Source organism: Coregonus clupeaformis, unplaced genomic scaffold (genome assembly GCF_020615455.1).
Source record: "Coregonus clupeaformis isolate EN_2021a unplaced genomic scaffold, ASM2061545v1 scaf0083, whole genome shotgun sequence".
NCBI classification, from domain to species: Eukaryota; Metazoa; Chordata; class Actinopteri; order Salmoniformes; family Salmonidae; genus Coregonus; species Coregonus clupeaformis.
The window spans coordinates 627,372-654,341 of NW_025533538.1; the positions used below are offsets into that span (position 1 = coordinate 627,372).

The window sequence follows — 26,970 nt, forward strand, 5'->3', positions numbered from 1 at the left end:
GCAACAGAGTTATTGCAAACACCGGCTTCTCTGGCATTATCACTTTTATACAATTAGCTAATGAGGCGCGATTTCGCCTGGCATAGAAAATGTGCTCACTTGTCAGGACACTGTTGTTCAGAGGAGCTAGCCAACAATACAGCTAACACAATCACTTCAAACTGAAGCTGGAAAGACTGCAAACTAGCTGCACTTCGTTTTGTTTGACCTTTTTCAATTGACATATCTTTGTATATATCTTTTTAATGATGCCAGATGATTAATGATTTCGACTGGCTGAGAAACGGTGCCTACCTGTCTGTCTCGTCCCGACTCCCAACACGTTCATACCTATGGGACAGCTGGAGATCGAATTTGAATATTGAAACAATGTGGCAAATGTCAGAGAGACAGACAGCAAGGTTTATACAAATCTCCACTGTTGAAAACTAAATGTTAGTCTAAAAGAAATGTGAGATAATGTTTTATAGTGGAGATCAAGTTTATAAAGTTCCTGGCTGGGCTGATGAGACAGTGGATTGCACAGTCAGATAGATTTTAGATTTTTTTTGCTAATTTATAAAAAGAACAAACATCAGAAATACCTTTTACACATAAGTATTAAAGAAAATCAAGATGGGATGGAAATTGTGTTTGGAGAGAGTTGAGTTAATGACTAGACTGGTGTAGGTTAGGCGTGCAGGCAGCTCGGGTTGGCTGGTCAGTCTGGCAGAAATTTGATATAGCTATTGGTTAAAGGTGCAATACAATATTTATTATTGAATTACCTTTGATGTAGTTCAGTCTTATTATTCACTTAAATATTTTTTATGATCTCTTACCTAGCTTGATGACTGTTGCCATTTTTGCTTACTTTTTGTTCTAAATGGAGATGGCATATTGGATTGTGTAAAAATGCAGAAAATGACCTTTAGATACCCATAAAAATTATGGGGGAGGACCCCCAGACAGGTTATGTCCCCCCACTTCTAAAACCAAAGTGGCGCCCCTGGTTTATTGCATTGGTTTTAAAATGCACAGCACAAACAAAGAAGAAATCTGAGAAAATAGGCATTAGAAGGAATCCAGTCGATATATGTTCAGTCCACACAGGCCCCTGAGCCTATGTAGGGATATGATTTGGATTATCACTGAAGGGGTGGGGCATTTTGGGATTCATTAAATATTTGTATTGTTTATGATGGTGGTACTGTATTTCCACGCAATGGATATTTTTATTTTACGTTCACTACCCGTACAGTAGGTGGCGGCAACACAAAAATTGGTTTAGTCTGCCATAAACCATAAAGAAGAAGAAGACCACAGTAAATCAGCCTAACTGTACTGTTGTAGCCGACAACATTTCATGTCATACAAAGAAACAATAGCTTCAACAATGGATCCGGTAAGTCTGGTTTTAACATTATAGGCCTGCTGTGTTGTATAAAATGTCTAGGCCTAGTTCTCATCATGTTTGATCTTCCGCATTCCTGTGTTCGGTTTAAACCACTGGACAAAAAACGGTAAAACGGTAAAACTTGTTGGGATTATTTTTACTTCAACAAAGTAGCCTACTACTATATCATGTTTAGGAATCTGTGACTATACCCTAATTATCTCACATTCCTCCCAAAGTGTTCACATTCCTTCACTGATTTCGAACACATTATCCATTATTTGACCAGATACTCAAGTGGCCGCTCTAACAAAGAAAATAAATGTCTTCAAAAATGGAAGGCAATCGGTAAAATCAGGTGGGACCATTTTAGCCAATGAGAGGGCAGATATGCGTGTTTACATTAGTTGCCACAAAGTCAAACGTCTATATCGCAGTGCTTAATTTGTATTTCGGGATGTCCGGTAACACATAGTGAGCGCTAGAGGGGTGGTTATCCGAGGGGCTCTGAGGTAACGGAACACATTGAGAAAAAAAGTGTCAAACACAACGTAGCAGCAGACAGAGTAAACAGCTAAGTAGCCTACTATCTATGGTGGTGAAACGGACAGCACTCTACAAGGAGCTGATTAATTCAAAGCATATAAGATGTCACTGCAGTATGCCCACATAGTTGAGTATAGCTGCGGGGCTTACACAATTCCGAATTTCTTATAGGCTAATTTTCTAGACATCAATGTACAGCAACATTTTTAGACTACACTGCAGAACACCCGCCATATGCATATACACACATACTCAGCTGTAGGGCTTGCATACCCGAATTTCATATAATTTTAAAGATATCGATGTAGCAATAGAACAAATATCACAATATCGGAATATAACTTCAAATAAAGTAAATCAATGTAGGCTACATTAGAACACAAATCAGAATATATAGGCCTCCTGCCTATGTGATAATATGAAGCACATATTCAGATTACCTTCACAGAACAAATTTGTAAAGAAAAAATAAAGTCCTACCTTTGTTTTCAAAGCCTCCCACAATGACTCCCCATGTCAAGTCCATTTAACTCCTGAGAGAATATTTCTTGCTCAAAGCCATGAGCGGGCCTGTGGCTGTGACGTTTAGCCTCCTTCTAAGGCTGTTCTGAAGACTGGCTGTAGTGTCTATTTTTTCATTTTGAGTGTTAACTATAACCCGGGTGTCCTCTTTGCTGGCACCAAATGTGCCTTGGTTGCTAGCTAAGGCATCACTACCAGGAACAGTTTGCCCCTCACTCCTCTCCTCAGGCACTGACAGTTCTCTGGCTCGTTCTGGGTTCAATTCACCATCTTTCTCTTTTTGGACTTCAAAAATGTAATCAAACTCAATTGCCTTTTCTTATCCATTTTTTTATTTGGCTTTCCCACGATTCAAATTCAGTAGGGAGACGAATATGTAGGGCACTCTTAACTAGCTGACCACCACTACCAACACCTGTGTCAAGATCAGTTACTTACCCCCACCGGCCATCCCCATAACCTCTATGTACAATTAAGAGAGCAGGTCTGGAATCAGTGTGGCAGGATAGGATGATTACGCAGGAAGATCACAGCGCTTTTACATGGTCTTTCTGGGGGCGGGAGAAATAACGAGGAGGCAACTTGACTTAACAATTAATAAATCATGCTGCGAGAGGTACCAGATCCTGGCAAATAGTTGCCAGAACAAACAAAGTCAAATCTGAGAAGTGCCTGATGCTGTTCCGGCAGGATCCGGCTCAAATTAAGCACTGCTATATCGTATTTTTATTTATTTAGGGTTAAGCATAACATTAGAAGTGTGGTTAAGGTCAGGGTTAAGATCACATTTTAATAAGATCAATTGTAGAAATGAATGTGGTTTGACTGTTTGTGGTATCTAGTGACGACCAGGCACTACTCCCATACAATGTGTTTTTTTTTCTCAAAGTTGCCGGGATGTCACGTGTCCTACTTTTACATATACACTCCTAACAACCTAATCGTTACTAAATGTATATTCGATCAAATAAGCCAGAAGCCAGATTTTGGACCCAGTTATCCCTCTCGCTTCTCCTCTTCCTCGCTGTTTGAAAGGAAATTACTGGTATAAGAAATATGGTGGAAACTAGCCCATGCCTCCACCAATCCAATGCTCTTAGATTTGTGGGTTTTAGTGAACAATTGAACATTTCAGGTAAAAGGGCATATTCGAGGGATGCACCCAAATCAATCAGAGGTTCAGACTGAATTAATAAAATATTTGGTTTAGTGTTAATCTATGTAGAATACTTATTGCCGCCAACAGGACAAATCTAGCCCGTCCCCCGCCACCCTCCAGGAGTCCCCAGGTCGACCGCCTCCCGGTACTTTACTGCTGGGTCTGGTCGACTGCAGGAAAACACCGGGGCAGAGTGGAACTGAGAGAGGAGAAGAGGAACATGGAGATTTGATTTCATTAAGTAAGAAGCATGGTGTGTGGATTAGACTACAGTCTGCTTCTGTAACAATTAATTGACTAATTATATATTGATGAAAATCTCTGGTCGTTCCACCCAATTTTGAGAAGTGTAACTTGGTCAAAGAAAGCGTTTGATTTCAACTAATTTTAACATTCTGTCATAAAGAGCACCTGTTCAACTTCATTAAAAACATGTTTTCCCATCTCAAGGGGTTCAATAACAAACAAATACTATAGTGCCAAATAAAGTAACCGGGTTGACGTAACAGGGGACTACTGAAAACAAGAACACCACTACTTTACCTTGGTAAAATAGTCATTTAAATCAGCCACAAATTCGCTTATTACAGGGGCAATGGAAGCTAGTTTTTGCAACGGAGTGGCAATTGAATGCAATCTTCACAAAAAAAGTTATTGTTAAAACATTTCTAGCATGTCTATGAATGGGTAAAAGGGTTGAGATGCTCAGTTTTCCACCACAAAACACCAGAGAATTTACAAAAAGAGCTCACCTGCTTTTACTCTATAATTTGACTATTAGATGTTTAATGTTTCTTTTGCAAAAAAAAAAAAAGGAACAGTTTCACCATATTAAAACAAGTGTTCAGTTCATGTAACAGAGTAGACCTCAAAATTAGGGACAGTGAATGAATCACTAATAACATGAAATAAATAATGTTCAGAAATGACTGTCAAAGTAACCAAATAACTAGGGCTTTACATGCACGCTAAAAATGTCCTATTAAACTGATTATGGCAGTAGGCCGAGTATGGCATTAGTCATGTAAACGCCTTACTCTGCTTATCTTAATTGGCGTGAGGTCATAACCGAAGTAAGCATACGCCTTTAAAAACACCTGGTTTTCTGAGCAATCTTTAGAATTATTAGGACATGTAAACACTTTAATCAGAGTTATAGTGGTGTATTTAATCTGTACATGTGCTAGCACAAGCAGCGCAAGCTAACTTCTTTTGATCGAGTGCAGTGAGTTCAGAAAAACTGAAAGTATGCAGCTTAGAAATAGTTTTCAAATACAAACTTTATTTGTCCAAACTCAGAATCAAATATGCTTTTAAAAAATAACATGGTCGCTGTGGTAGAACATTTATTTTGATTGGCAATATTCTACATTAATCAAAGTCCCATCAGGTAGCCTGATTTCAGATGTGTCCATGTAAACAGGATTATTAGGTAAATAGTTCTTCTTTCAAAGCATGTCAACGTTTTAAATCAAACTTCTATACTAATTGACTATTCATAATAATCATATTATTCTGTGCTTGTAACCGTACTCAATGATGGTAAAACTTGGAGAAATGATTGTATTAGGTGGGTTAAAATCTTTCTAGAAGTTACAGAGGGACCTGTCAAAAAGCTGTATTGTGTCACTTTAGCAAGTCTTTATTCATATTAAAAATCTGATTTATCGTATTCTCCATGTGTTCTGTATTAAAGGGCACTTTATTTAATAAAACAGATTTAATATTGAATATTGGTGCACAATTGTTACTGGGAAAATAACAAAGGGACGCAAAAGGCATTCATTTCATGGTAAGACATCTGTTTATGGACCTATATTTGCAAAACTTAATTATTCAATGTCTTTGTTTCAAAGGGGACAGCCCTAATCGTTGCTCTCTCAGTGGGAGGGGCTTTTCATCTGGGAAACCTCAACAACATCATGATGCTGACAAGAAAGAGAAGAGTCTCTCCAGATCAGAACACCTCAAGAAACACCAGCAGAGACGTATAGGGAAGAAACCTCACCACTGCTGTTCTGACTGTGGGAAGAGTTTTGCTAATCATAAGGAATTTATCATTCACAAGCAGATTCACAATGGAGAGAAACCTTACCACTGCTCTCGGTGTGGGAAGAGTTTAGCTGCATCTAAAACCTTAAAATATCATCAGAGAATTCATACAGGAGAGAGGCCTTACAACTGCTTTGATTGTGGGAAATACTTCAATCAATCAGGAGCCCATACTACACACAAACATCTACACACAGGAGACAAACCTTATAGCTGTGATCAGTGTGGGAAGAGCTTCAATCAATCAGGAGACCTGACTAGACACCAACGCATACACACAGGAGAGAAGCCTTATTGCTGTGATCAGTGTGGGAAGAGCTTCAATCGTTCAGGATCCCTGACTACACACCAACGCATACACACAGGAGAGAAGCCTTATAGCTGTGATCAGTGTGGGAAGAGCTTCAATCAATCAGTACAGCTGACTAGACACCAACGCATACACACAGGAGAGAAGCCTTATAGCTGTGATCAGTGTGGGAAGAGCTTCAATCAATCAGCACACCTGACTACACACCAACGCATACACACAGGAGAGAAGCCTTATAGCTGTGATCAATGTGGGAAGAGCTTCAGTCGATCAGGAGACCTGACTACACACCAACACATACACACAGGAGAGAAGCCTTATAGCTGTGATCAGTGTGGGAAGAGCTTCAGTCGATCAGGACACCTGACTACACACCAACGCATACACACAGGAGAGAAGCCATATAGCTGTGATCAGTGTGGGAAGAGCTTCAGTCGATCAGGACACCTGACTACACACCAACGCATACACACAGGAGAGAAGCCATATAGCTGTGATCAGTGTGGGAAGAGTTTTGCTCAAGATTTCGCCCTGACTACACACCAGCGAATACACAGAGGGGAGAAGCCTTATAGCTGTGATCAGTGTGGGAAGAATTTCAGGACGTCAGGACACCTGACTACACACCAACGCATACACACAGGAGAGAAGCCTTATAGCTGTGATCAGTGTGGGAAGCTTTTCAGGAAGTCAGGATCCCTGATTACACACCAACGCATACACACAGGAGAGAAGCCTTATAGCTGTGATGAGTGTGGGAAGAGCTTCAATCATTCAGGATCCCTAATTACACACCAAGGCATACACACAGGAGAGAAGCCTTATAGCTGTGATCAGTGTGGGAAGCGCTTCAATCATTCAGGATCTGTGATTACACACCAGCGGATACACACAGGAGAGAAGCCTTATAGCTGTTATCAGTGTGGGAAGAGCTTCAATCATTCAGGATCCCTGACTAAACACCAACGCATACACACAGGAGAGAAGCCTTATAGCTGTGATCAGTGTGGAAAGGGCTTCAATCATTCAGGACACCTGACTATACATCAACGCATACATACAGGAGAGAAGCTTTATAGCTGTGATCAGTGTGGGAAGAGCTTCAATCAATCAGTAGACCTGACTAGACACCAGCGCATACACACAGGAGAGAAGCCTTATAGTTGTGATCAGTGTGGGAAGAGTTTTGCTCGAGATTTCACCCTGACTACACACCAGCTCACACACACTGGAGAGAAACCTTACTCCTGTCTATGTGGAAAGAGTTTTGCTCATTCAGGGTCACTGAAAAATCACCAGAAAGCACAAACATGTTGTCTTTTATTTCCCTCCTCTCCAGCACCGGTTCCAGATCCCTAAATAAAGTTTCAATAGAAAATATCTTGTAAAGAGTCATCTAACTCCTATTCTCTAAGGGTTTACTAAGTGATTAACATGTAGCATAATATGCAACTCTGGATGCTGTGTGTGTGGTGGGGTGGGGGTGTTCAGGACTGTATGTTATTTCATTAACTCCTATTATCCATGAAATAATGTTATAATGTTTTTACAATACTAGGTGTGTATTCAATAGATCAATAAATTAAATCCATTATCTGCTCAACAACGTCTGCTTATCACATTATTAAAATATTTAATAAACAATTTATTTTATGAGGAGCATAGGCCTCTTGTATAATTTGTTTTGTCCTAAAAGATGTTCACATATTTATTGTAAATCCTGTGGTGGAGACATTACAAGATTGTTATCATACTGTTTATGCATCGAATGGTTGTTTTATGCAATAGAATAGTGTTCTTGGAACTATTTCATCTGTGTGTGAACTCAGTTGAGCCTCTGAAGCTTGGGCTGGCAACTGATTAAATGATGACTAGGTGATAAAACCAACATCCACATTCCATTCTATTATTAGTGGTGTATGACAGGGAGATGTCTCCGGTCTGACTGAGCCTGCATTTCATAGACTGAATTGGTGTCTGTGTGTGTAAGGTACCAGGGACGAGATCTGTTATGAATAGCTGATAAGAAGAACCTCGTCTTGGAGGCCAAACTCTGGGTTTCGTACAATAGCAGACAGTATCTGCTGTGAAGACTTCTCGTTGTATGGAAACAAGGGTTTGGCCTCCAAGATGAGGTTCTTCTTATCAGCTATTCATAACAGATCTCGTCCCTGGTACCTTACACACACAGACACCAATTCAGTCTATTAAATGCAGGCTCAGTCAGACCGGAGACATCTCCCTGTCATACACCACTAATAATAGAATGGAATGTGGATGTTGGTTTTATCACCTAGTCATCATTTAATCAGTTGCCAGCCCAAGCTTCAGAGGCTCAACTGAGTTCACACACAGATGAAAGAGTTCTAAGAACCCTATTCTATTGCATAAAACAACCATTCGATGCATAAACAGTATTAAACATAATCTTGTAATTGTTCTATCACATATCTTTCAGCTTTCCTTATTGTATATTAAGTGTTCTCCAAAAAGTTGTTCACACATTTTTATTGTGAAGCGAATGATGTGTTGGTTGTTAGGAAGAGGCATCATGGGGGCAGGAAGCCAGCTCTGCCCATCAGTACTTATAGGTCATGTCAACCACAGACCTCACACTCTTCTGTTTTCTCACGACTACTAAGGTCTCCTACCAAACTTCTCTCTCTTCACTCTGGAAATACACTTGATAATATCTTATACCTTACCATTCTACTTTTTATTGGGGATTTGTTACGCGGAACGAATGCTTGCATGTAAATGTAATTCTAAAACATACATCTGGAATGTGGTTTCATGTTTTCTTTGTTTTAAATTTGCTGATTGCATATTCATTTTGTGAAATATATATTTTCTAAATATTTAGTTGTATTATGTAGAAGAGACCAGGATATGTTGTTGCCCTGTGTCCCAACACTCAATGTTATAGTCATGGTCCTGAGAATAAAACAGGTTTAAAATAATCAACAGAGAAACACGTGTCTTACAGTGCTACACATCTGTTATAATAAGTGCTTTTTCCTGCTTAATTGAAGTATCAGGTGTCGTTTTTCACCAGTTATAAAGTGTGTTTGTTGTCTATCTTTATGTTTCTAAGACTGAAGGGAGGGAGATGCAACAGTAGCCTTGAGAACATCTGTACTAATATAGAACTCTGTTCCAAGTTGCTGTCAGGTAAAAGTAGACGATAGCAGACAAAAGGATTCTTAGGGAACGGGGTGTTGTTGAACGTTTTCTTGACTTTACACAACTTTTATAGATCAGGTAAAATCTTATCCAGGAACTTTCTGCAGTAAGATTAGCCTACATGAGATGTGAGACGTTATGTTGCCATAATGTAATTGAGCTTGGATATTTAAATAATGTTTGATTGCTCTGGTCTATGGGTGCATCAGTTGCAGCCTTGAGACTGGAATTCTCTCCCGGCAACCCGCTAATCCTTATCTGAACACTGTGACAACATAGTAACTGTACTGTAGCCTACACATTTCTTGTCTTTGTAAGAAACGCTGAAGAAACAATAGCTTCCACGATGGATCCAGTAAGTCTGGTTTCCTTTTAACAGTATAGGTCTGCTGTGTTGTATAAAATGTCTAGGCCTAGTTTTCATCATCTTTGATCCTCCACATTCCCGTGTTCTGTTTAATTGGTTGGACAACAACAGAAAGACTAAAACTTTTTTTCCTACAGCAAAGTAACCTACTACTATATAGTGTGTAGGAATCTGTGATAGTACTTAATTATCTCTCTTTCCTCCCAAAGTGTGCACTTGTTCACATCCACTGATTTGAAAGTCAGATTATTCATCATATGACTAGATACTCAAGTGGCCACCCTAACAATGAAAATAGATCATCTTCTGTGGGGTTTATCGTTGGTTGGCATCCAACGTTATGGTGCATGAGGCCACCTACTGTAATGGAGTATTGGGCAGCAACAGCGATCGAGGAACTAAAGTCTATCAGCCAGCCCCGTTTCTCTTTAAAAATATAAGTATTTGCGACTGAATCTAACAATGTTCTACTCCGTATGCTTATTAAACTCAATTCCTTCTCACACGCTGGAGAGAAACCTTACTCCTGTCTTTGTGGAAAGAGCTTTGCTCATTCAGGGTCACTGAAAAAAACACCAGAAAGCACAAACATGTCGTCTAAATGGCCAAATGTCCTCATGGAAAATGTTATAGTGAAGCCTTTGTGTGTAGAGGAGGATGTTGATGTGGGTGGGGGTATTCAGGGCTGTACCTTATTTAATTAACCCCTATTATCCATTAAATAATTGTATAATGTAGAATAATGTTTAAACAATACCAGGTGTGTATTCATGTATTCAATTGATCAATAAAATTAAATCCATTATCTGCTTAACAACATCTGCTTCTCACTTCATTTATATGTTGTTTTTTATAAGGACCAGAGGCCTCTTCTAGAATAAATTTACTCCAAAAAGATCTAGACATATTTATTGTAAAACCCTTTACCAGGTTTTGGTGCAGCTGATGGGATATACAGAAGAACAGAAGAATGCAGCTATATGAATTGTAGTTGTGGTTCTCATCCTCTGTCTCTCTGGCTTCATGTGGTTCAGGTGAGCATCTTTCTAAGACTTATCTTTCACTTTATCATTTTGATTTGTTACTAACTTGATTGTTATTCAATGATTTAGAAAGCCTCCAAATCTGACACAAGGGACACAGCAGGGAATGGGCAGGTGAGTTGAGGTCAAAAAGTATTTGTTTTCTTTCAGATGTTTTTGTCAGTGCTCGATTAATCTTGCCTGGCACAATGGAACCAATGGAATAGTCCCAAGGTATGATTCTATTGTCTGTCTTTTCTCCTCTCCAGGGAGACTCAGTCCAGTGTATGACAACGTCTCAGGCATGGCCATGGCCCCTACTGCAGTACAGACGAGCAGGGTGAAGTTCACTACGCCAATGTCCACCTCTATTGCTCCAATAACCAGGAAGTGCCTCTGTACTCCCCTGTCCAACTGTCTCAACCACAGAAAGAGGATGAGGATGTCCAGTATGATGTTCTGAAATTCAAACCCCCCAGTGCTGCCACCCGGTGAGCAAGTCCAGCCATTCCAACATCTCAGATAATTTTTAAATTAGATGGTACTTGTGCTTGACAGTTAGGAATGCATACAACACTTGTATGTTAAGCAGACCAGCAGTTGTTTGGTTTAAACATATTAACATCTACATAATTTCATAAAATGAGACCTCAGAAGTGAAGATTGATGATGACATTTTGCGTCTCCTTTCATAACAGACCTCCAGCACAAGAAGCTGAGGAGGAGCCCTCTGTGCTCTATAGCACAGTCCACAAACCCAGAACCAAGAAGACTACAACCAGACCTGAATAGAAGATGATCTTGGGTGCGTCCCAAATGTTACCTTGTTCCCTCTAGTGCACTATGTAGGGAATAGGGTTCCGTTATGGATGCACTCTGAACACCAGAAGACCTGAACAAAAGATGACTGCCTGGGATTCAATCAAAGTTGCATTATGGACAAGCATACTGCACTTGAATTTTAAAGGTAATAACACTTAAGCCGACCTCCGCAGCATTTACCGTGAATGTGATTGTAAACGTCAGGGAAATTGTCTTTATAAGCTGCGTTGTCGGCAGCACAGAAGAAAGAAGTCTTTCTATTTTTATTATTACTTTTTATTATTAAAAATAGGGTCTACTATAGGGTTTAATATAGTATACTATAGGGTCTACTATAAGGTTTAATATGGTATATTATAGGGTCTACTATAGGGTTTAATATAGTATACTATAGGGTCTACTACAGGGTTTAATATGGTATACTATAGGGTTTAATATAGTATACTATAGGGTCTACTATAGGGTTTAATATAGTATACTATAGGGTCTACTATAGGGTTTAATATAGTATACTATAGGGTCTACTATAGGGTTTAATATAGTATACTACAGGGTCTACTATAGGGTTTAATATAGTATAATATAGGGTCTACTATAGGGTTTAATATAGTATATTATAGGGTTTAATATAGTATACTATAGGGTCTACTATAGAGTTTAAATATAGTATACTATAGGGATTAATATAGTATACTATAGGGTCTACTATAGGGTTTAATATAGTATACTATAGGGTCTACTATAGGGTTTAATATAGTATACTAATATGTAGTGTATTAAGATTATGATGGTGTTACATGTTTTTCATGAAGAAATTGAATGTTGTTTATGTTAGTATCAAGAGGGAAGGTTTTAGGTGTAACGTCACATACAACAGACCGGAAGTGTGTTGTAGACAGGGGAGACTGGGGATTGGCCAGAAGAGGGAGCATCATTGGTTATAAATAGGGGGGAAAACGAAGAAGAAAGGCAGAACGAGCAGCCATTCTGAGGCGTCACTCTCCAGGTGTCATGTCACCTGTCACTCATGCTGAAGCTTGTGGTCTGAATAAACCTTATGATCAACGTTCAGTATGAGCAGACTCCTTTTGTTCATCAGCAATAATTGCCACCACTCACTCGATACGACAATAGGGTTTAATATAGTATACTATAGGGTCTACTATATGGTTTAATATAGTATACTATAGGGTCTACTATAGGGTTTAATATAGTATACTATAGGGTCTACTATAGGGTTTAATATAGTATAATATAGGGTCTACTATAGGGTTTAATATAGTCTACTATAGGGTCTACTATAAGGTTTAATATAGTATAACATAGGGTCTACTATAGGGTTTAATATACACTGCTCAAAAAAATAAAGGGAACACTAAAATAACACATCCTAGATCTGAATGAATGAAATAATCTTATTAAATTCTTTTTTCTTTACATAGTTGAATGTGCTGACAACAAAATCACACAAAAATGATCAATGGAAATCAAATGTATCAACCCATGGAGGTCTGGATTTGGAGTCACTCTCAAAATTAAAGTGGAAAACCACACTACAGGCTGATCCAACTTTGATGTAATGTCCTTAAAACAAGTAAAAATGAGGCTCAGTAGTGTGTGTGGCCTCCACGTGCCTGTATGACCTCCCTACAACACCTGGGCATGCTCCTGATGAGGTGGCGGATGGTCTCCTGAGGGATCTCCTCCCAGACCTGGACTAAAGCATCCGCCAACTCCTGGACAGTCTGTGGTGCAACGTGGCGTTGGTGGATGGAGCGAGACATGATGTCCCAGATGTGCTCAATTGGATTCAGGTCTGGGGAACGGGCGGGCCAGTCCATAGCATCAATGCCTTCCTCTTGCAGGAACTGCTGACACACTCCAGCCACATGAGGTCTAGCATTGTCTTGCATTAGGAGGAACCCAGGGCCAACCGCACCAGCATATGGTCTCACAAGGGGTCTGAGAATCTCATCTCGGTACCTAATGGCAGTCAGGCTACCTCTGGCGAGCACATGGAGGGCTGTGCGGCCCCCCAAAGAAATGCCACCCCACACCATGACTCACCCACCGCCAAATCGGTCATGCTGGAGGATGTTGCAGGCAGCAGAACGTTCTCCATGGCGTCTCCAGACTCTGTCACGTCTGTAACGTGCTCAGTGTGAACCTGCTTTCATCTGTGAAGAGCACAGGGCGCCAGTGGCGAATTTGCCAATCTTGGTGTTCTCTGGCAAATGCCAAACGTCCTGCACGGTGTTGGGCTGTAAACACCTGTGGACGTCGGGCCCTCATACCACCCTCATGGAGTCTGTTTCTGACCGTTTGAGCAGACACATGCACATTTGTGGCCTGCTGGAGGTCATTTTGCAGGGCTCTGGCAGTGCTTCTCCTGCTCCTCCTTGCACAAAGGCGGAGGTAGCAGTCCTGCTGCTGGGTTGTTGCCCTCCTACGGCCTCCTCCACGTCTCCTGATGTACTGGCCTGTCTCCTGGTAGCGCCTCCATGCTCTGGACACTACGCTGACAGACACAGCAAACCACCTTCTTGCCACAGCTCGCATTGATGTGCCATCCTGGATGAGCTGCACTACCTGAGCCACTTGTGTGGGTTGTAGACTCCGTCTCATGCTACCACCAGAGTGAAAGCACCGCCAGCATTCAAAAGTGACCAAAACATCAGCCAGGAAGCATAGGAACTGAGAAGTGGTCTGTGGTCACCACCTGCAAAACCAGTCCTTTATTGGGGGTGTCTTACTAATTGCCTATAATTTCCACCTGTTGTCTATTCCATTTGCACAACAGCATGTGAAATGTATTGTCAATCAGTGTTGCTTCCTAAGTGGACAGTTTGATTTCACAGAAATGTGATTGACTTGGAGTTACATTGTGTTGTTTAAGTGTTCCCTTTATTTTTTTGAGCAGTGCAGTATACTATAGGGTCTTGGTTAAGTTCTACATGGGTTGTGGTCTCATGGCTTGAGACTGAGCTGTATTTCATTACTGGCCTCTATTTCATTAAGTACGCTCCATGTATTACATAACAATATAATCAACTTTATTTCATGAGGCCTAACAATAAATGTACACAGTGATTTAAACATCACATCCATACACCAGACTAGAATAGACCTACAAATAGTCTGTCTGAAATGGCATCCTACTCTCTATATAATGTTGGTTTACATTTGGGATGCAGCTATCCTCTCTAACAGTTAGAAGCCAAACAAATAATGCCAGGAACTCCAAATGTCCTTATGTCACTCTTGTGGATTGCTGATACAATGATGTCACACAATTAATCAACGCCATGGTGATGCACCCCAACAATTTATTTTGAGGGTTGAAGTGTGGTTGTCGAGTGGGTGTGGCAACACTACACTCTTAGAAAAAAAGGTGCTATTAAGAACCTTAAAGGGTTCTTTCTACAGAGGGTTCTACCTGGAACCCAAAAGGGTTTGTCTATGGGGACAGCAGAAGAACCCTTTTGGAATCCTTTTTTCTAAGAGAGTACCCTGCATGTGTCATAGGTGTAACCAAGGTCTTATAATGAGTGACATCATCCTCGCCCCCTCCATGGCGGCTACACTGTCGCTCCTGGCAGCTGCTCACGGTTCTGAGCACGGTCGCTAGGCGACGGTCCAGGGCAGAGAGGTGCAGCTCAGAGAGGGGCCACGGAGAATAGAGGATCGTGGAAAAGAGAGTCCCTCGTGACGTCACAGACTGTAGCAGGGAGAGGACACGCAGGAGGGTGGAGCGACGTATCCTAGAGGGAGAAAGAGAGCTAGAGAGAAATGGAGTGAAAGTTGAGAAAGAAAGAAATTAATAAATTATATTTTTCATTTATCATGTGCTCTCCTCTAGCGTGTCTACCCGAACAACACCCTTTATATTTGAGTATATATATTAATGATAACACTTTTTTGCGTCTTAATGCTTAATCATGCACCCAAGTTTTACCTGCAGCACTGCTCCAGAGGTGTCAGGATAGAGGGTTCATCTTTAGAGTGGCCTCCAAACTGTAGTCAGCACACAGAGTGTCAATGTTACAATCAACTAACGTTGATAGCTAGCCTTCGAGGCTGACTGTCCATGTGCTAGCTAACAGCAATAAACCCAGACGAGAGAAACGTGAAAGCATTCAGGCAGCAGAGATTAGCTTGTCATTAGCTAGCTAACGTTAGCTATATTGTAGCCAAAAAGCATTATGTTTACTGTTATTTTGAAATAACAACTTTATGTTATTGTATACAAGTTATATACATAGACAGAAGGGGGTTAGTTATAAATACAGTATATTTGGCTGTAGCTTAGTTTAGAAGATTTACGTTTATTTTTGACCGGAGAATTCCTTGTGAATTAGGTCGTGCTGGTAGTGTACAGCAGATGCCATTATAGCAGCAGCGAAAAACCGTAACCAGTAATTCCCAGACACCCCCTCAGGAGAGATAGGCCTGTTGAGATACTCCCTCTTTGCGCATGTGTTCCAAGTGGCTGTCAGGTTAAAGTAGGTGATAGCAGACAACAGGATTCTTAGTGAAAGGGGGTGTTGTTGAAAGTTTTCTTGACTTTACTTGACTTTTAAAGATCACGTAAAATTTTATCCAGGAACTTTCTGAAGTAAGATTAGGCTACATAAGACGTTTATTTGTCGTAAATTAATTACGTTTTGATATTTAAATAGATGTTTGATATCTCTAGTCTAGGGCCGCATCAATTGCAGCCATGAGAATGAAATTTTCTCTCGGCAACTCCCTAGTCATTATCTGAACACTACAACAAAGTAGTCTAACTGTACTGTAGCCTACAACATTTCATGTCATACTAAGAAACAATAGCTTCCACGATGGATCCGGTAAGTCTGGTTTCCTTTTAACAGTATAGGCCTGCTGTGCTGTATAAAATGTCTAGGCCTAGTTTTCATCATCTTTGATCCTCCACATTCCTGTGTTCTGTTTAAACGGCTGGAAATTGAAAAAAAAACAGTACGGTAAAACTTGTTGGGAGTGTTTGTCGTATCGAGTAAATGCTGGCAATTATTGCTGATAAACAAAGGAGTCCGCTCATACTGAACCTGGATCATAAGTTTTATTCATATCGCAAGCTTTCAGCATGAGTTACAGACTTGCAGGGTCTGGAGAGCAGTGTCCTCGAATTCTAACGGCTGCTCTGCTTTCCTGTGCCCCCAGCATATACTTATAAACAATGTGAAAATATGGGTGGCTCCCTCTGCGGTCCAATCACCCGTCTCCCCTGGGGCGTCACCCTACAACTGCTACTTTTGAACTAACATAAACAACATTCCATCATGAAAAACATTTAACAAAGGCATAATCCTAATACACTACATTTCCCCCCTTCGAGACTAACTAAAAGTCTCGAAAACATACAGAATAGGATTATGACCAGTAACAATTTATCTTATTGAGTATCTTTAACATTGAACCAAAACCATTCTCCTCTAGAGTGTAAATACCTTTCTATGAAATATGAATACATGTTTATGAAGTGTGAATACATTACTATGAAATATGAACAAATGTTTATGAAGCGTGAATAAATTACTATGAAATATGAACAAATCTTTATGGAGTGTGAGAGCGAAAAACTGTCCGGCAACCTTCGTTCCAAATCCATCCATCAATCAAGACAGTAAAATTCTCTCACGGTCCCTCTGCCCCAGGCAACCACCTAGGTACTCCCGATAAACTCATAAATCCCTATCAATGCATTTGAAACTATGATGCAATTAAATACACATGTAAGCCCCTGCAAACAAAATACTATCCAAAAAATGTCCACTCTAAGGCTGGTCAACCCATTGGACCCTACAGTGGACCTCTCTCTGCCTAGACTCCCTGTCCCTAAGCATTCACGAAATAAACAAAAACATCTAAGATCCCCACATGTATCCAATAACATCAAATATCATTCTACAAAAATTAATACCTAAGAATATGACACAAATTATGTATTACACATGCAAATATGTCTATATTTCATTGCAGACACTGGAATGTAGTCCACTACACTTCATTTCCCCCGTAGTCCCGACTTCCAATGCATTGTTGATGATGGAATCAGAACCTTTCCACTCCTTCCTGGTTCCATCTCCTCCAGTCATTGTCCTTTCATATTGTCCCTTCATATTGTCCTTGTTTGAGTATTTCAATCTCTACATGTTCCCCCAAATGCTTCTGGAAGAAAAGAAAAGGCCAAACAGTATCTTTTGCAAAACAACACTTTCAAATTAAACATCAATATCAACTACGAATATAAAAATGATATATAAATGATGTATGAATCACATTAACCATTTCCCCCCTTTGATTCATAACATCATACTAAAATCACACTAATATTGAATTTTTTTTGAAAAATGATCAAATCATCAAAAAGGATATTTATCCATCCAATTCTACTTGTCCATCTTCATCCAGATCAGGAACAGTCAACACCGGCATCTGAGTGTTGTCTCCAGGCATCACTACTCCAACCTATCTCAATATCATAGCTTTCTCAAAGGTCAGTAACAAATTACAAACATCACACACAGTGCTATCAGAACTGCTATTAAAATGTAATCCATCACTGCTCCTACTGGCCTAACTGATCTTGCAACCAAGTCTTCGCTGACCATCCAGCTCCTTCAGATCTACCAAATGCATCCCTTATATTCTTCAATGCATCTATAACTATCTGAACTATCTGGAATCAAAGTATAGCTAATACTATCAATATGATCTTCCCAAATGTTACACCATACCATGGAAAAAGTCCCCCCTTCTCCCTAAGATTTATCCTTCAATGATAGGCTTGAAGACTATGACATGTCGCCATGTCTCTTTTCACCCTATTTTCAACCCTAGATTTATCTGTGTCCGGTGCTACCCCTCTTATAATGGTAGAAACCTCATATGGAAGCTTCAACGTTGACATGTAACAACATCCTATCCATCCATAGGGTAAGAATATATATGCTTCATCACCACAAACCCTCCAAATATCTCTAAAATTCCCAATAGTCACATTGTCAGGCAAAAGCTAATCTTTTAACCCTCAAAGTCCTGCTCTTCTTACTAACTGGAACATAAAAAGTTACATTATATTTCTCATTACTACCCTTAAGGTCATGCATACCCAAAGTTATCATATAATCATCACAATCTGATATTCCCATAAACATACCCCTTACATCATATGTTTTATTAGAACAAAACAACTTTTAGCCCTCAATGGTTTCACCTCCAGTGCTTCAGGGTTCGCTGTTACCTGATTTTTCTTCCCATTTAACAAATTCCCAGAGGGTAATTCATTTAACCAAGAACACTTAAACCTAGGCTTAAACAAATGTTTTGACAACGACATTATTTTATCTGTTTACTGATCGTTGTTGCTGATACAACAGTCATGACAAAGCATAAGATTGACACATACTTGATAGAGGTCGAGCGACCGTCTCTAAAATGTTTGGCTGGAATTCTCAACAGACATGGACCCTCAAGATTCCTCACTGATCTTACAGAATGAGCTGCTGGAACCAAAGATTCCTACCTGCCCAGCTATCTCTAATTTTCACAACAGAAGAATCAAACCCATCCATTTAGTTTCTCTCTTCCCTAACGAGCGGTACTGATCAGATACCTCTCCTTGTCTGTCATTAAAATCAAAGACCTCATCCTGTACCTCCATGATAGTATCCTTCACTATTTCAGATGAATCTATATTGTTCTCTACTACTATCTGCTCTCCTATTTTAACCCTATTCGTACTATCATTGAAAGCACTCTCCATCCGTAACATAAACCCCTGAGTCCTTCTTGCTACCCCCTTTAATTTCAGAAAAGTTGTTGTTTGTGTCTGTGTCATACTTCCTACATTTGTTATTGCCATCGTATCATTAATCCCTTTCCAAAGTTACCATTAAAGTAGTTGATTTAGTTGATGTATTAACACCCTTAACTACTTCTAGTGGGAAAGCTACCGATATCCTATGTGTATTATTTACTGTTGGAGTGGCCACTGTAATAATATACTTCTCCTGACCTCCTTTGGTGACTGCGGAAACTTCAACAGATTTCAAATCTTCCATTATAAGCGTCACTTTACGAATTACATAGCCTTTTAACCAATAATTCTTAACCGGAACAAATTTTAATGCTTGCACTAGATAAGTACACATATATTCTCCCTGATCTTTCTCTGTAACATTACGCAAAATAAATGAACAATCACTCATAACCCTCTTCCACTTCATATCGTTGTACAAAATATACTTCCTTTGACTAGGTGCAACAGCTTCTACATCTGGTCCTGATAACAATACTTATTCTCCATAATTATCTCTCCATGTGGGAGGAACGTCCCCTCTCCACTCCATCTCTCACATCTACAATGAAGATGAGCTGGATCACTCATCCTAACCCTAATAACAGTCTTTTCGTCTAAAATTGGTGCTGGAGCTATTGGTTCCCTTATAATCAAATGCGATATATTTATGGCTTTAATAACTATCAATGTTGAAAGAGTTAAATTGCTTCTCACTGTTGTTATAATAGACTGAAGTGTTGATGTCATTGTTGTTACTTCATCCATTTTCCCCAAAGCTTTGAACTCTTTGCTTGTGCTTCCATCTATCACCACTAGTGTCACTTTTTCAACTCTCAGTCCTACCTCTAATCCCTGACTTTCAACCTTTTGATTATAAAAATACACCTACAATTACCTTGATCTTCCTACTCTAAAGTGTCCTTCACCACTGTTCTCTCTCTTACTACTAACTTTGAAACTTAGCTTACTGTCTTAGAGTCCCTTCAACCTAGTTCTCCTAACTTATTTTAATCTAATCTTTTCTCCTAACCTTTAAAAACCTTTTCCACTGATTTATTCACAAAATCCTTTACCACCAATTTTAGAATATGTGATGACTTCTTTACACACAGACTTGGCAAACGACTAAACACCTTTTAGCCTAGCCTGAAATCTCTTGGTGTAAGAATGTAACCCAGAATAACAGTCACCCCTTTTAACTTAATTTTCCAGACAGATTGTCTAATAGGCAGTCTAATAGATTATCATCCTTCCTATGATATTATCTTTTTAAGCCAATATGATTCCCAAAAACCCTACTTTTTTTAAATCCTCTACCAGACAGCCGTTTAGTGTACATCTTATTGTACAGTCCAATTTACACAATGCATCTCTTTCCAACAATGCAATAGGTATATGTTCTAATATTAGTATGTCTATTTTAATTTCTCTTTGATTTTTTATATAAGAGCTCAATTGGTTCCTTAAGAGTAATTAGCTGTTTACTACCTCAAATCCCTATCCTAATTAGTTAATTTTACATAGTGAGATGTTTACCCTCTTTAGGCTGAACACAGATAAAAGCTTTTCCACTATTCACCATTATTTCTCATAGTCCTTTGTTTTCACTTCAATTGTTAGATATTTTCTCTTCTTCTCTAATCGGTGCTATCAGCTGACACCCCCCTTTCGGATCTTCTAGGCTCTAGACTCCTTGCTCCGGCCCCCTGTAGGGGTTCACCGGTCCTCCAGATGATCTTGACTGGCCCCTGTATCTTCCTCTGAAATTCCCTCTGATGTTTCCTCCTGACTTGTTGCACTCATAGGTAAAGTGACCAACCTGTCCACAATTATAACAGTCTTCTGAAAGTTGCTGGAAGTGTAGCTGAAATCTTCCTCCTCCTTCTAAGCCTTCTCGTCCTCTTCCTCTCCAATTCTGTGTCTGTCCAGAAACTGGCTGTGGATATGGAACACCTGGTACCCCCCTTGGTGGCTGGTACAATTGCGGTTGGCCTTGTTCAGTTGAAGCTGTAACAGTGATTGTTGATTTGGTTCACTCTGATTCTTCATAACCAAAGCTTCTCTTCTCCACCAGTTGTATGATTGAGTTTTCTGAGAGTTTCTTGATCCTGTTCTTTCTTGCTGTTGACATATCAGGATTCTTCAAAAGCGTATATTCTAAGTTCTGTCCTCGAAATATCATCTTCCATCATCTTCTTACTATTGGCCTTTCCTTGACCTCAATGTATTATTCTTCTCCTCCAATTCTTGGGATTATTTTCTCAGCAGGTTTTCTCCTTCTGTATCTTCTCTTCTTGAGTTGTTCATCCAGTTGTGTTACTTCTTCTAAACTAGTCGCTTTATCCAGGCATGATAAGCATCGGTCTATATCTCCTTCTATTTCTTCTGTGCCAGTCCTTGTAGGATAAACTCCTTTTGAATACACAGCACCTTTAGTCTCCTCTTTATCGCTGTCTTCATCTGAACTCCAATCTCTAGTATCCTTCTTTCCTCTCTTGATAACTTCCTTCTGATCACAGAGTCATATCCACCCATGATCTCTTCTCAATCACTCTGATCTTCATCTTCATCATCTTCTTCAAGTTCCATCTTCCTTAACCTCACTCTTCTCTTCCAGACATCTCATTTTCTTCCTTCTGGAGTTTTGGATTCATCTTTCTGGTCGTTTCTGCTTGTCCTCTATCTATTATTCGTTCATCTTCCTCTCCGATGCAACAATCACCCTGCTGGATGATCACTGGAAGCTGAGGATAAACATCCCTAAGCTCTACTTCCTTCTCGTAAGGTGGGTGTCTTTTTGCTGAATCCGTATGTGAGAAAGGTGTACTAACTTCTGCCATTAGTTTTTCTGTCGCCTTTCCTTCCTTTAGCATTTTCTCTATACCTCTGTTTATCTTATCGCTGGAATCTTTTATCAGTTTTTGTTTGAGAATGAAGGGCAACTTTTGTTTCATTTGCTGGATAACCTAACAATACTTTAGTTAAAGGATTACTATTTTGTACTATACCAACTGGTGTAATCACTTTCATAGCCTTGCTGTCCTTTCTCCCCATTGTAACTACTCTTTTATATTCCTTTATTGTGAATTTTTTTTTTTTTTTTTAATCAATCAACAAAAATATGAATATCAAAAAATTCTATTAAAAATTTTATTCAACAAATATTTTTAATTAAAATAAAAAATCAATTAAAGAATCAATTAAAACTTATGAATAATTAAAACCAATTTTTTATTTCTATATCCTATCTTACCAATTTATCAATTAGTGGCTATCTTAGCACAACCCATCAGGAAAGAAAATGCAAGTTAGTCAACTTCACAGCAATCCCAAAAACAAAGCCTTCTAACCTTACAACACTACAATTACCATAAACCCCCTTGCTCTATAAGCACCTAATTATCTTAATTTTTACAGAATAATGTCAGTCCTTGATTCCCAACACAACTGCAATCAAATCCAAGTGATGCCAGAGACTCTAAAATGCCATTTTTAATGAATCAGTATTTGCCAAGCCTATGTGAAATTGTCATAACATCAAATATCCTGTAGGGGAAGATTTTGTAACCAGACCAGTACCAAAACCTTTTTGACTTGATCCTCTGTCGCGTCACGTGACGTGTACGTCAGCACCCCCTCTCTTTCTCTCTCTCTCTCCTGTCGTATTGTCCTATTGCTCCTCTCATATGACAAAAGAACAGAGACACAAAAATATTTTAGTAGTTAATGCAATCACTGAGTTATTTCAACCATATTTAATATTCCTTCGTTCACATTCGCTCTAAGAATCAACTCAGGACTAAATAGATCAATAACATTTTTATTAAATTTTTATTTATTTTAATCGTCATTTAATTTAATTTATTATAATCCGTCAACATATATCTAATTTATCAATTCAATAGGTCACAAAACAAGTTTCATCTTTAACCAACAGCCGATGTAACAACTAGAAGATTTAATTCATTTTCAAATCTTTCCTCTTTGTTCCCTCGTCTGTGTTTCTCTGTCTCCCCCTGCGGCACAGCCCAACAGAAATATGACACTTTACCCACAATCCCCCTGTTGTAGTTTTAGTACCCACCGTGTTGTAGTTTAGTACCGTAAACCAACGTCTCATAATCTCGTGCAATAAACTCCAACTCCCACGTTTTGTAGTGTAGTGTCATAAAATTAAACGCATGCGCAAATACATCCAACCATACGATTCCCAGACAACAGAACGCTAGCATTCCGCTACAGCTTCACTATTTTATACCTTATAATCAAACAATTACACATAACAGAGCTCACATTTGCGTAGAACTCTGAATTCTACACACACAGACATATTTTAAGAGGCTTATCCCATCGCAATGGACCCCCAAGGACACCCGTTAGCATGTAGCACGCAACACAATTAGCATTTAGCATTTAGCCTTAGCCTTTATGTACAATGTGGCATAAAACCCAACCAGCATTTAGCATCAGCATTACCATTAGCCTTTAGCTACCCTGTGGCTTGCACCACGCCCTAAGTAACCTGCATTGTGCCTAAATCATTGTCCATTTATCCCCTTCTAACTTTATGCTGCCGTGAGATATGGATATTATATGAGCGGTCACCCCAAGCAGATACCCCGTCGGCTACAAGATGAGAATAACTTACAATATAACCGTCCACTGCATAGTTCCCAGAACTAACCTGAAACACCGAATGCATAATCAGGATTTATGGCCCATCCTATATGATGGCTCCCCTGGGGTCTTTATCAGATTCACAATGCCCTAATGTATACGTATCTCTGCCTTATTCACTTCCATCGATTGCTCTAGAATTCTTCCCCCTATTTGCGCCAATTACCAATGCACCCAAAATTAAAAATAATTATTACAGACCCCCAGTCGACAGCAATAACGCCACACGAGGCACATTTCGGTCGTAATGGTACATTCCTCCAGTGTACACAAGTAGTATCCAAACTAACAACCCCCAAAGCTTGTGAGAAAAAACTCACCCTTTTCTGGCCATGACTTCAGAACGAGTTAGCTTGTCGGCTACGAATGAAGCAAAGAAGATTTGCAGACCAGCCCCACGTTGGGCGCCATTTGTCGTATCGAGTAAATGCTGGCAATTATTGCTGATAAACAAAGGAGTCCGCTCATACTGAACCTGGATCATACGTTTTATTCATATCGCAAGCTTTCAGCATGAGTTACAGACTTGCAGGGTCTGGAGAGCAGTGTCCTTGAATTCTAATGGCTGCTCTGCTTTCCTGTGCCCCCAGCATATACTTATAAACAATGTGAAAATATGGGTGGCTCCCTCTGCGGTCCAATCACCGTCTCCCCTGGGGCGTCACCCTACAACTGCTACTTTTGAACTAACATAAACAACATTCCATCATGAAAAACATTTAACAAAGGCATAATCCTAATACACTACATGTTCACATTCCTTCACTGATTTCGAACACATTACCAATTCTTTGACCAGATACTCAAGTGGCCGCTCTAACATAGAAAAATAAATGTCTTCAAAAATGGAAGGTAATCGGGAAGAGGCAAGATCAGGTGGGACAATTATAGCCAATGAGAGGGCAGATATGCGTGTTTCAACTAGTTACTACAGCCACGAAGTCAAATGTCTATATCGTATTTTTATTTATTTATTTACCAGCGGATTCACATCGTAGAGAAACTGTACCACTGCTCTCAGTGTGGGAAGAGGTGTAAAGCATCTAAAACCTTAAAATATCATCAGAGAATTCATACAGGGTTGAGGCCTTACCCCTGCTTCGATTGTGGGAAATGCTTAAATCAATCAGGAGGCCTGACTAAGCACCAACACATACACACAGCAGAGAAGCCTTATAGCTGTGATCAGTGTGGGAAGAGCTTAATGGATTCAGGAAGTCTGACTAGACACCAGCGAATACACACAGGAGATAAGCCTTATAGCTGTGATCAGTGTGGGAAGAGCTTTGCTCTATCCAGAAACCTGACTACACACCAGCGAATACACACAGGAGAGAAGCCTTATAGCTGTGATCAGTGTTCGAAGAGCTTCAATCATTTAGGATCCCTAATTACACACCAACGCATACACACAGGAGAGAAGCCTTATAGCTGTGATCAGTGTGGGAAGGGCTTAATGGATTCAGGAAGTCTGACTAGACACCAGCGCATACACACAGGAGAGAAGCCTTATAGCTGTGATCAGTGTGGGAAGAGTTTTGCTCGAGATTCCACCCTGACTACACACCAACGCATACACACAGGAGAGAAGCCTTATAGCTGTGATCAGTGTGGGAAGAGTTTTGCTCGAGATTCCACCCTGACTACACACCAGCGAATACACACAGGAGAGAAGCATAGTTGTGATCAGTGTGGGAAGAGCTTCAATCAATCAGGAAGTCTGTCTACACACCAGTGCGTATACACAGGAGAGAAGCCTTATAGCTGTGATCAGTGTGGGAAGAGTTTTGCTCGAGATTTCACCCTGACTACACACCAGCTCACACACACTGGAGAGAAACCTTACTCCTGTCTATGTGGAAAGAGCTTTGCTCATTCAGGGTCTCTGAAAAAACACCAGAAAGAACAAACATGTCATATTTTATCTCCCTCCTCTCCTGCACCGGTTCCAGATCCCTAAATAAAGTTTCAATACATTACTCTTTACAATATATTTTCTATCTCCCATTCTCAAACAGTTTACTAAGTCTGATTACCATGGTAACCTGTGTATCATAATATGCAGTTCTGGATCCATATGTATCAAGTCTATCCAGAAACCTGAGTCTGGAACTCTGTTCCTGTAGCTCAATTGGTAGAGCATGGCGCTTGCAACGCCAGGGTTGTGGGTTCGATTCCCAAGGGGGGGCCTGTATGAAAAATGTATGCACTCACTAACTGTAAGTCGCTCTGGATAAGAGCATCTGCTAAATGACTAAAATGTAAAATGTAAGTCTCTTGGAGTAGGAGTGCTGATCTAGGAGTAGTAGTGTCCATTTGGTGGGTGGGGGTGTTCAGGGCTGTGTCTTATTTAATGAACTCCTATCATCCATTAAATAACTGTAGAATGTTTCAACCATACTTGGTGTGTATTCATGTATTCAATAGATCAATAAATTAAATCCATTATCTGCTTAACAACATCTGCTTAAATCATAGGCCTCTTGTATAATTTGTTTTCTCCTAAGAGATGTTCACATATTTATTGTTAAACCCTTCACCAGGTTTTAGTGTAGCTGATGGGATATACAGAAGTACAGAAGCCGTAGGCCTATTAGTGTGGTCAAATTATGTTGTTGCATTTATTTTAAAGGATTTTAATATTTTTAGTGCATATTAAGTGTCATCCAGAAAGATGTTAACACATTTTTTGTGAATCGAATTATGTGTTGGTTGTTAGGAAGAGGCATCATGGGGGCAGGAAGCCAGCTCTTCCCATCATTACTTATAGGTCATGTCAACCACAGACCTCACACTCTTCTGTTTTCTCACGGCCAGTAAGGTCTCCTACCAAACTTCTCTCTCTTCACTCTGGAAATACACTTGATAATATCTTATACCTACCATTCTACTTTTTATTGGGGATTTGTTACGCGGAACGAATGTTTGCATGTAAATGTAATTCTAAAACATACATCTGCAATGTGGTTTCATGTTTTATTGTTTTTTTTCTTCATTGCTTATTGCATATTAATTTTTTAAAATGTATCTTTTAAATGTTTAGTTGTATTATGTAGAAGATACCAGGATATGTTCTTGCCCTGTGTCCCAACACTCAATGTTTTAGTCAT

At 39.7% G+C, this 26,970-nt stretch overlaps 1 protein-coding gene across 1 annotated transcript; it reads left to right on the plus strand.

Moving 5' to 3' along the window:
* The first annotated feature begins 1,298 nt into the window (after positions 1–1,298).
* On the plus strand, positions 1,299–25,877 carry LOC121555876 (zinc finger protein 271-like). The gene is made up of 5 exons (XM_045213159.1): positions 1,299–1,384; positions 3,690–3,843; positions 5,459–7,228; positions 16,543–16,560; positions 24,994–25,877. Exons 1-5 carry the CDS (start codon positions 1,346–1,348, stop codon positions 25,818–25,820), a joined length of 2,808 nt encoding a protein of 935 aa, XP_045069094.1. The 5' UTR covers positions 1,299–1,345; the 3' UTR covers positions 25,821–25,877.
* Positions 25,878–26,970: the final 1,093 nt, after the last annotated feature.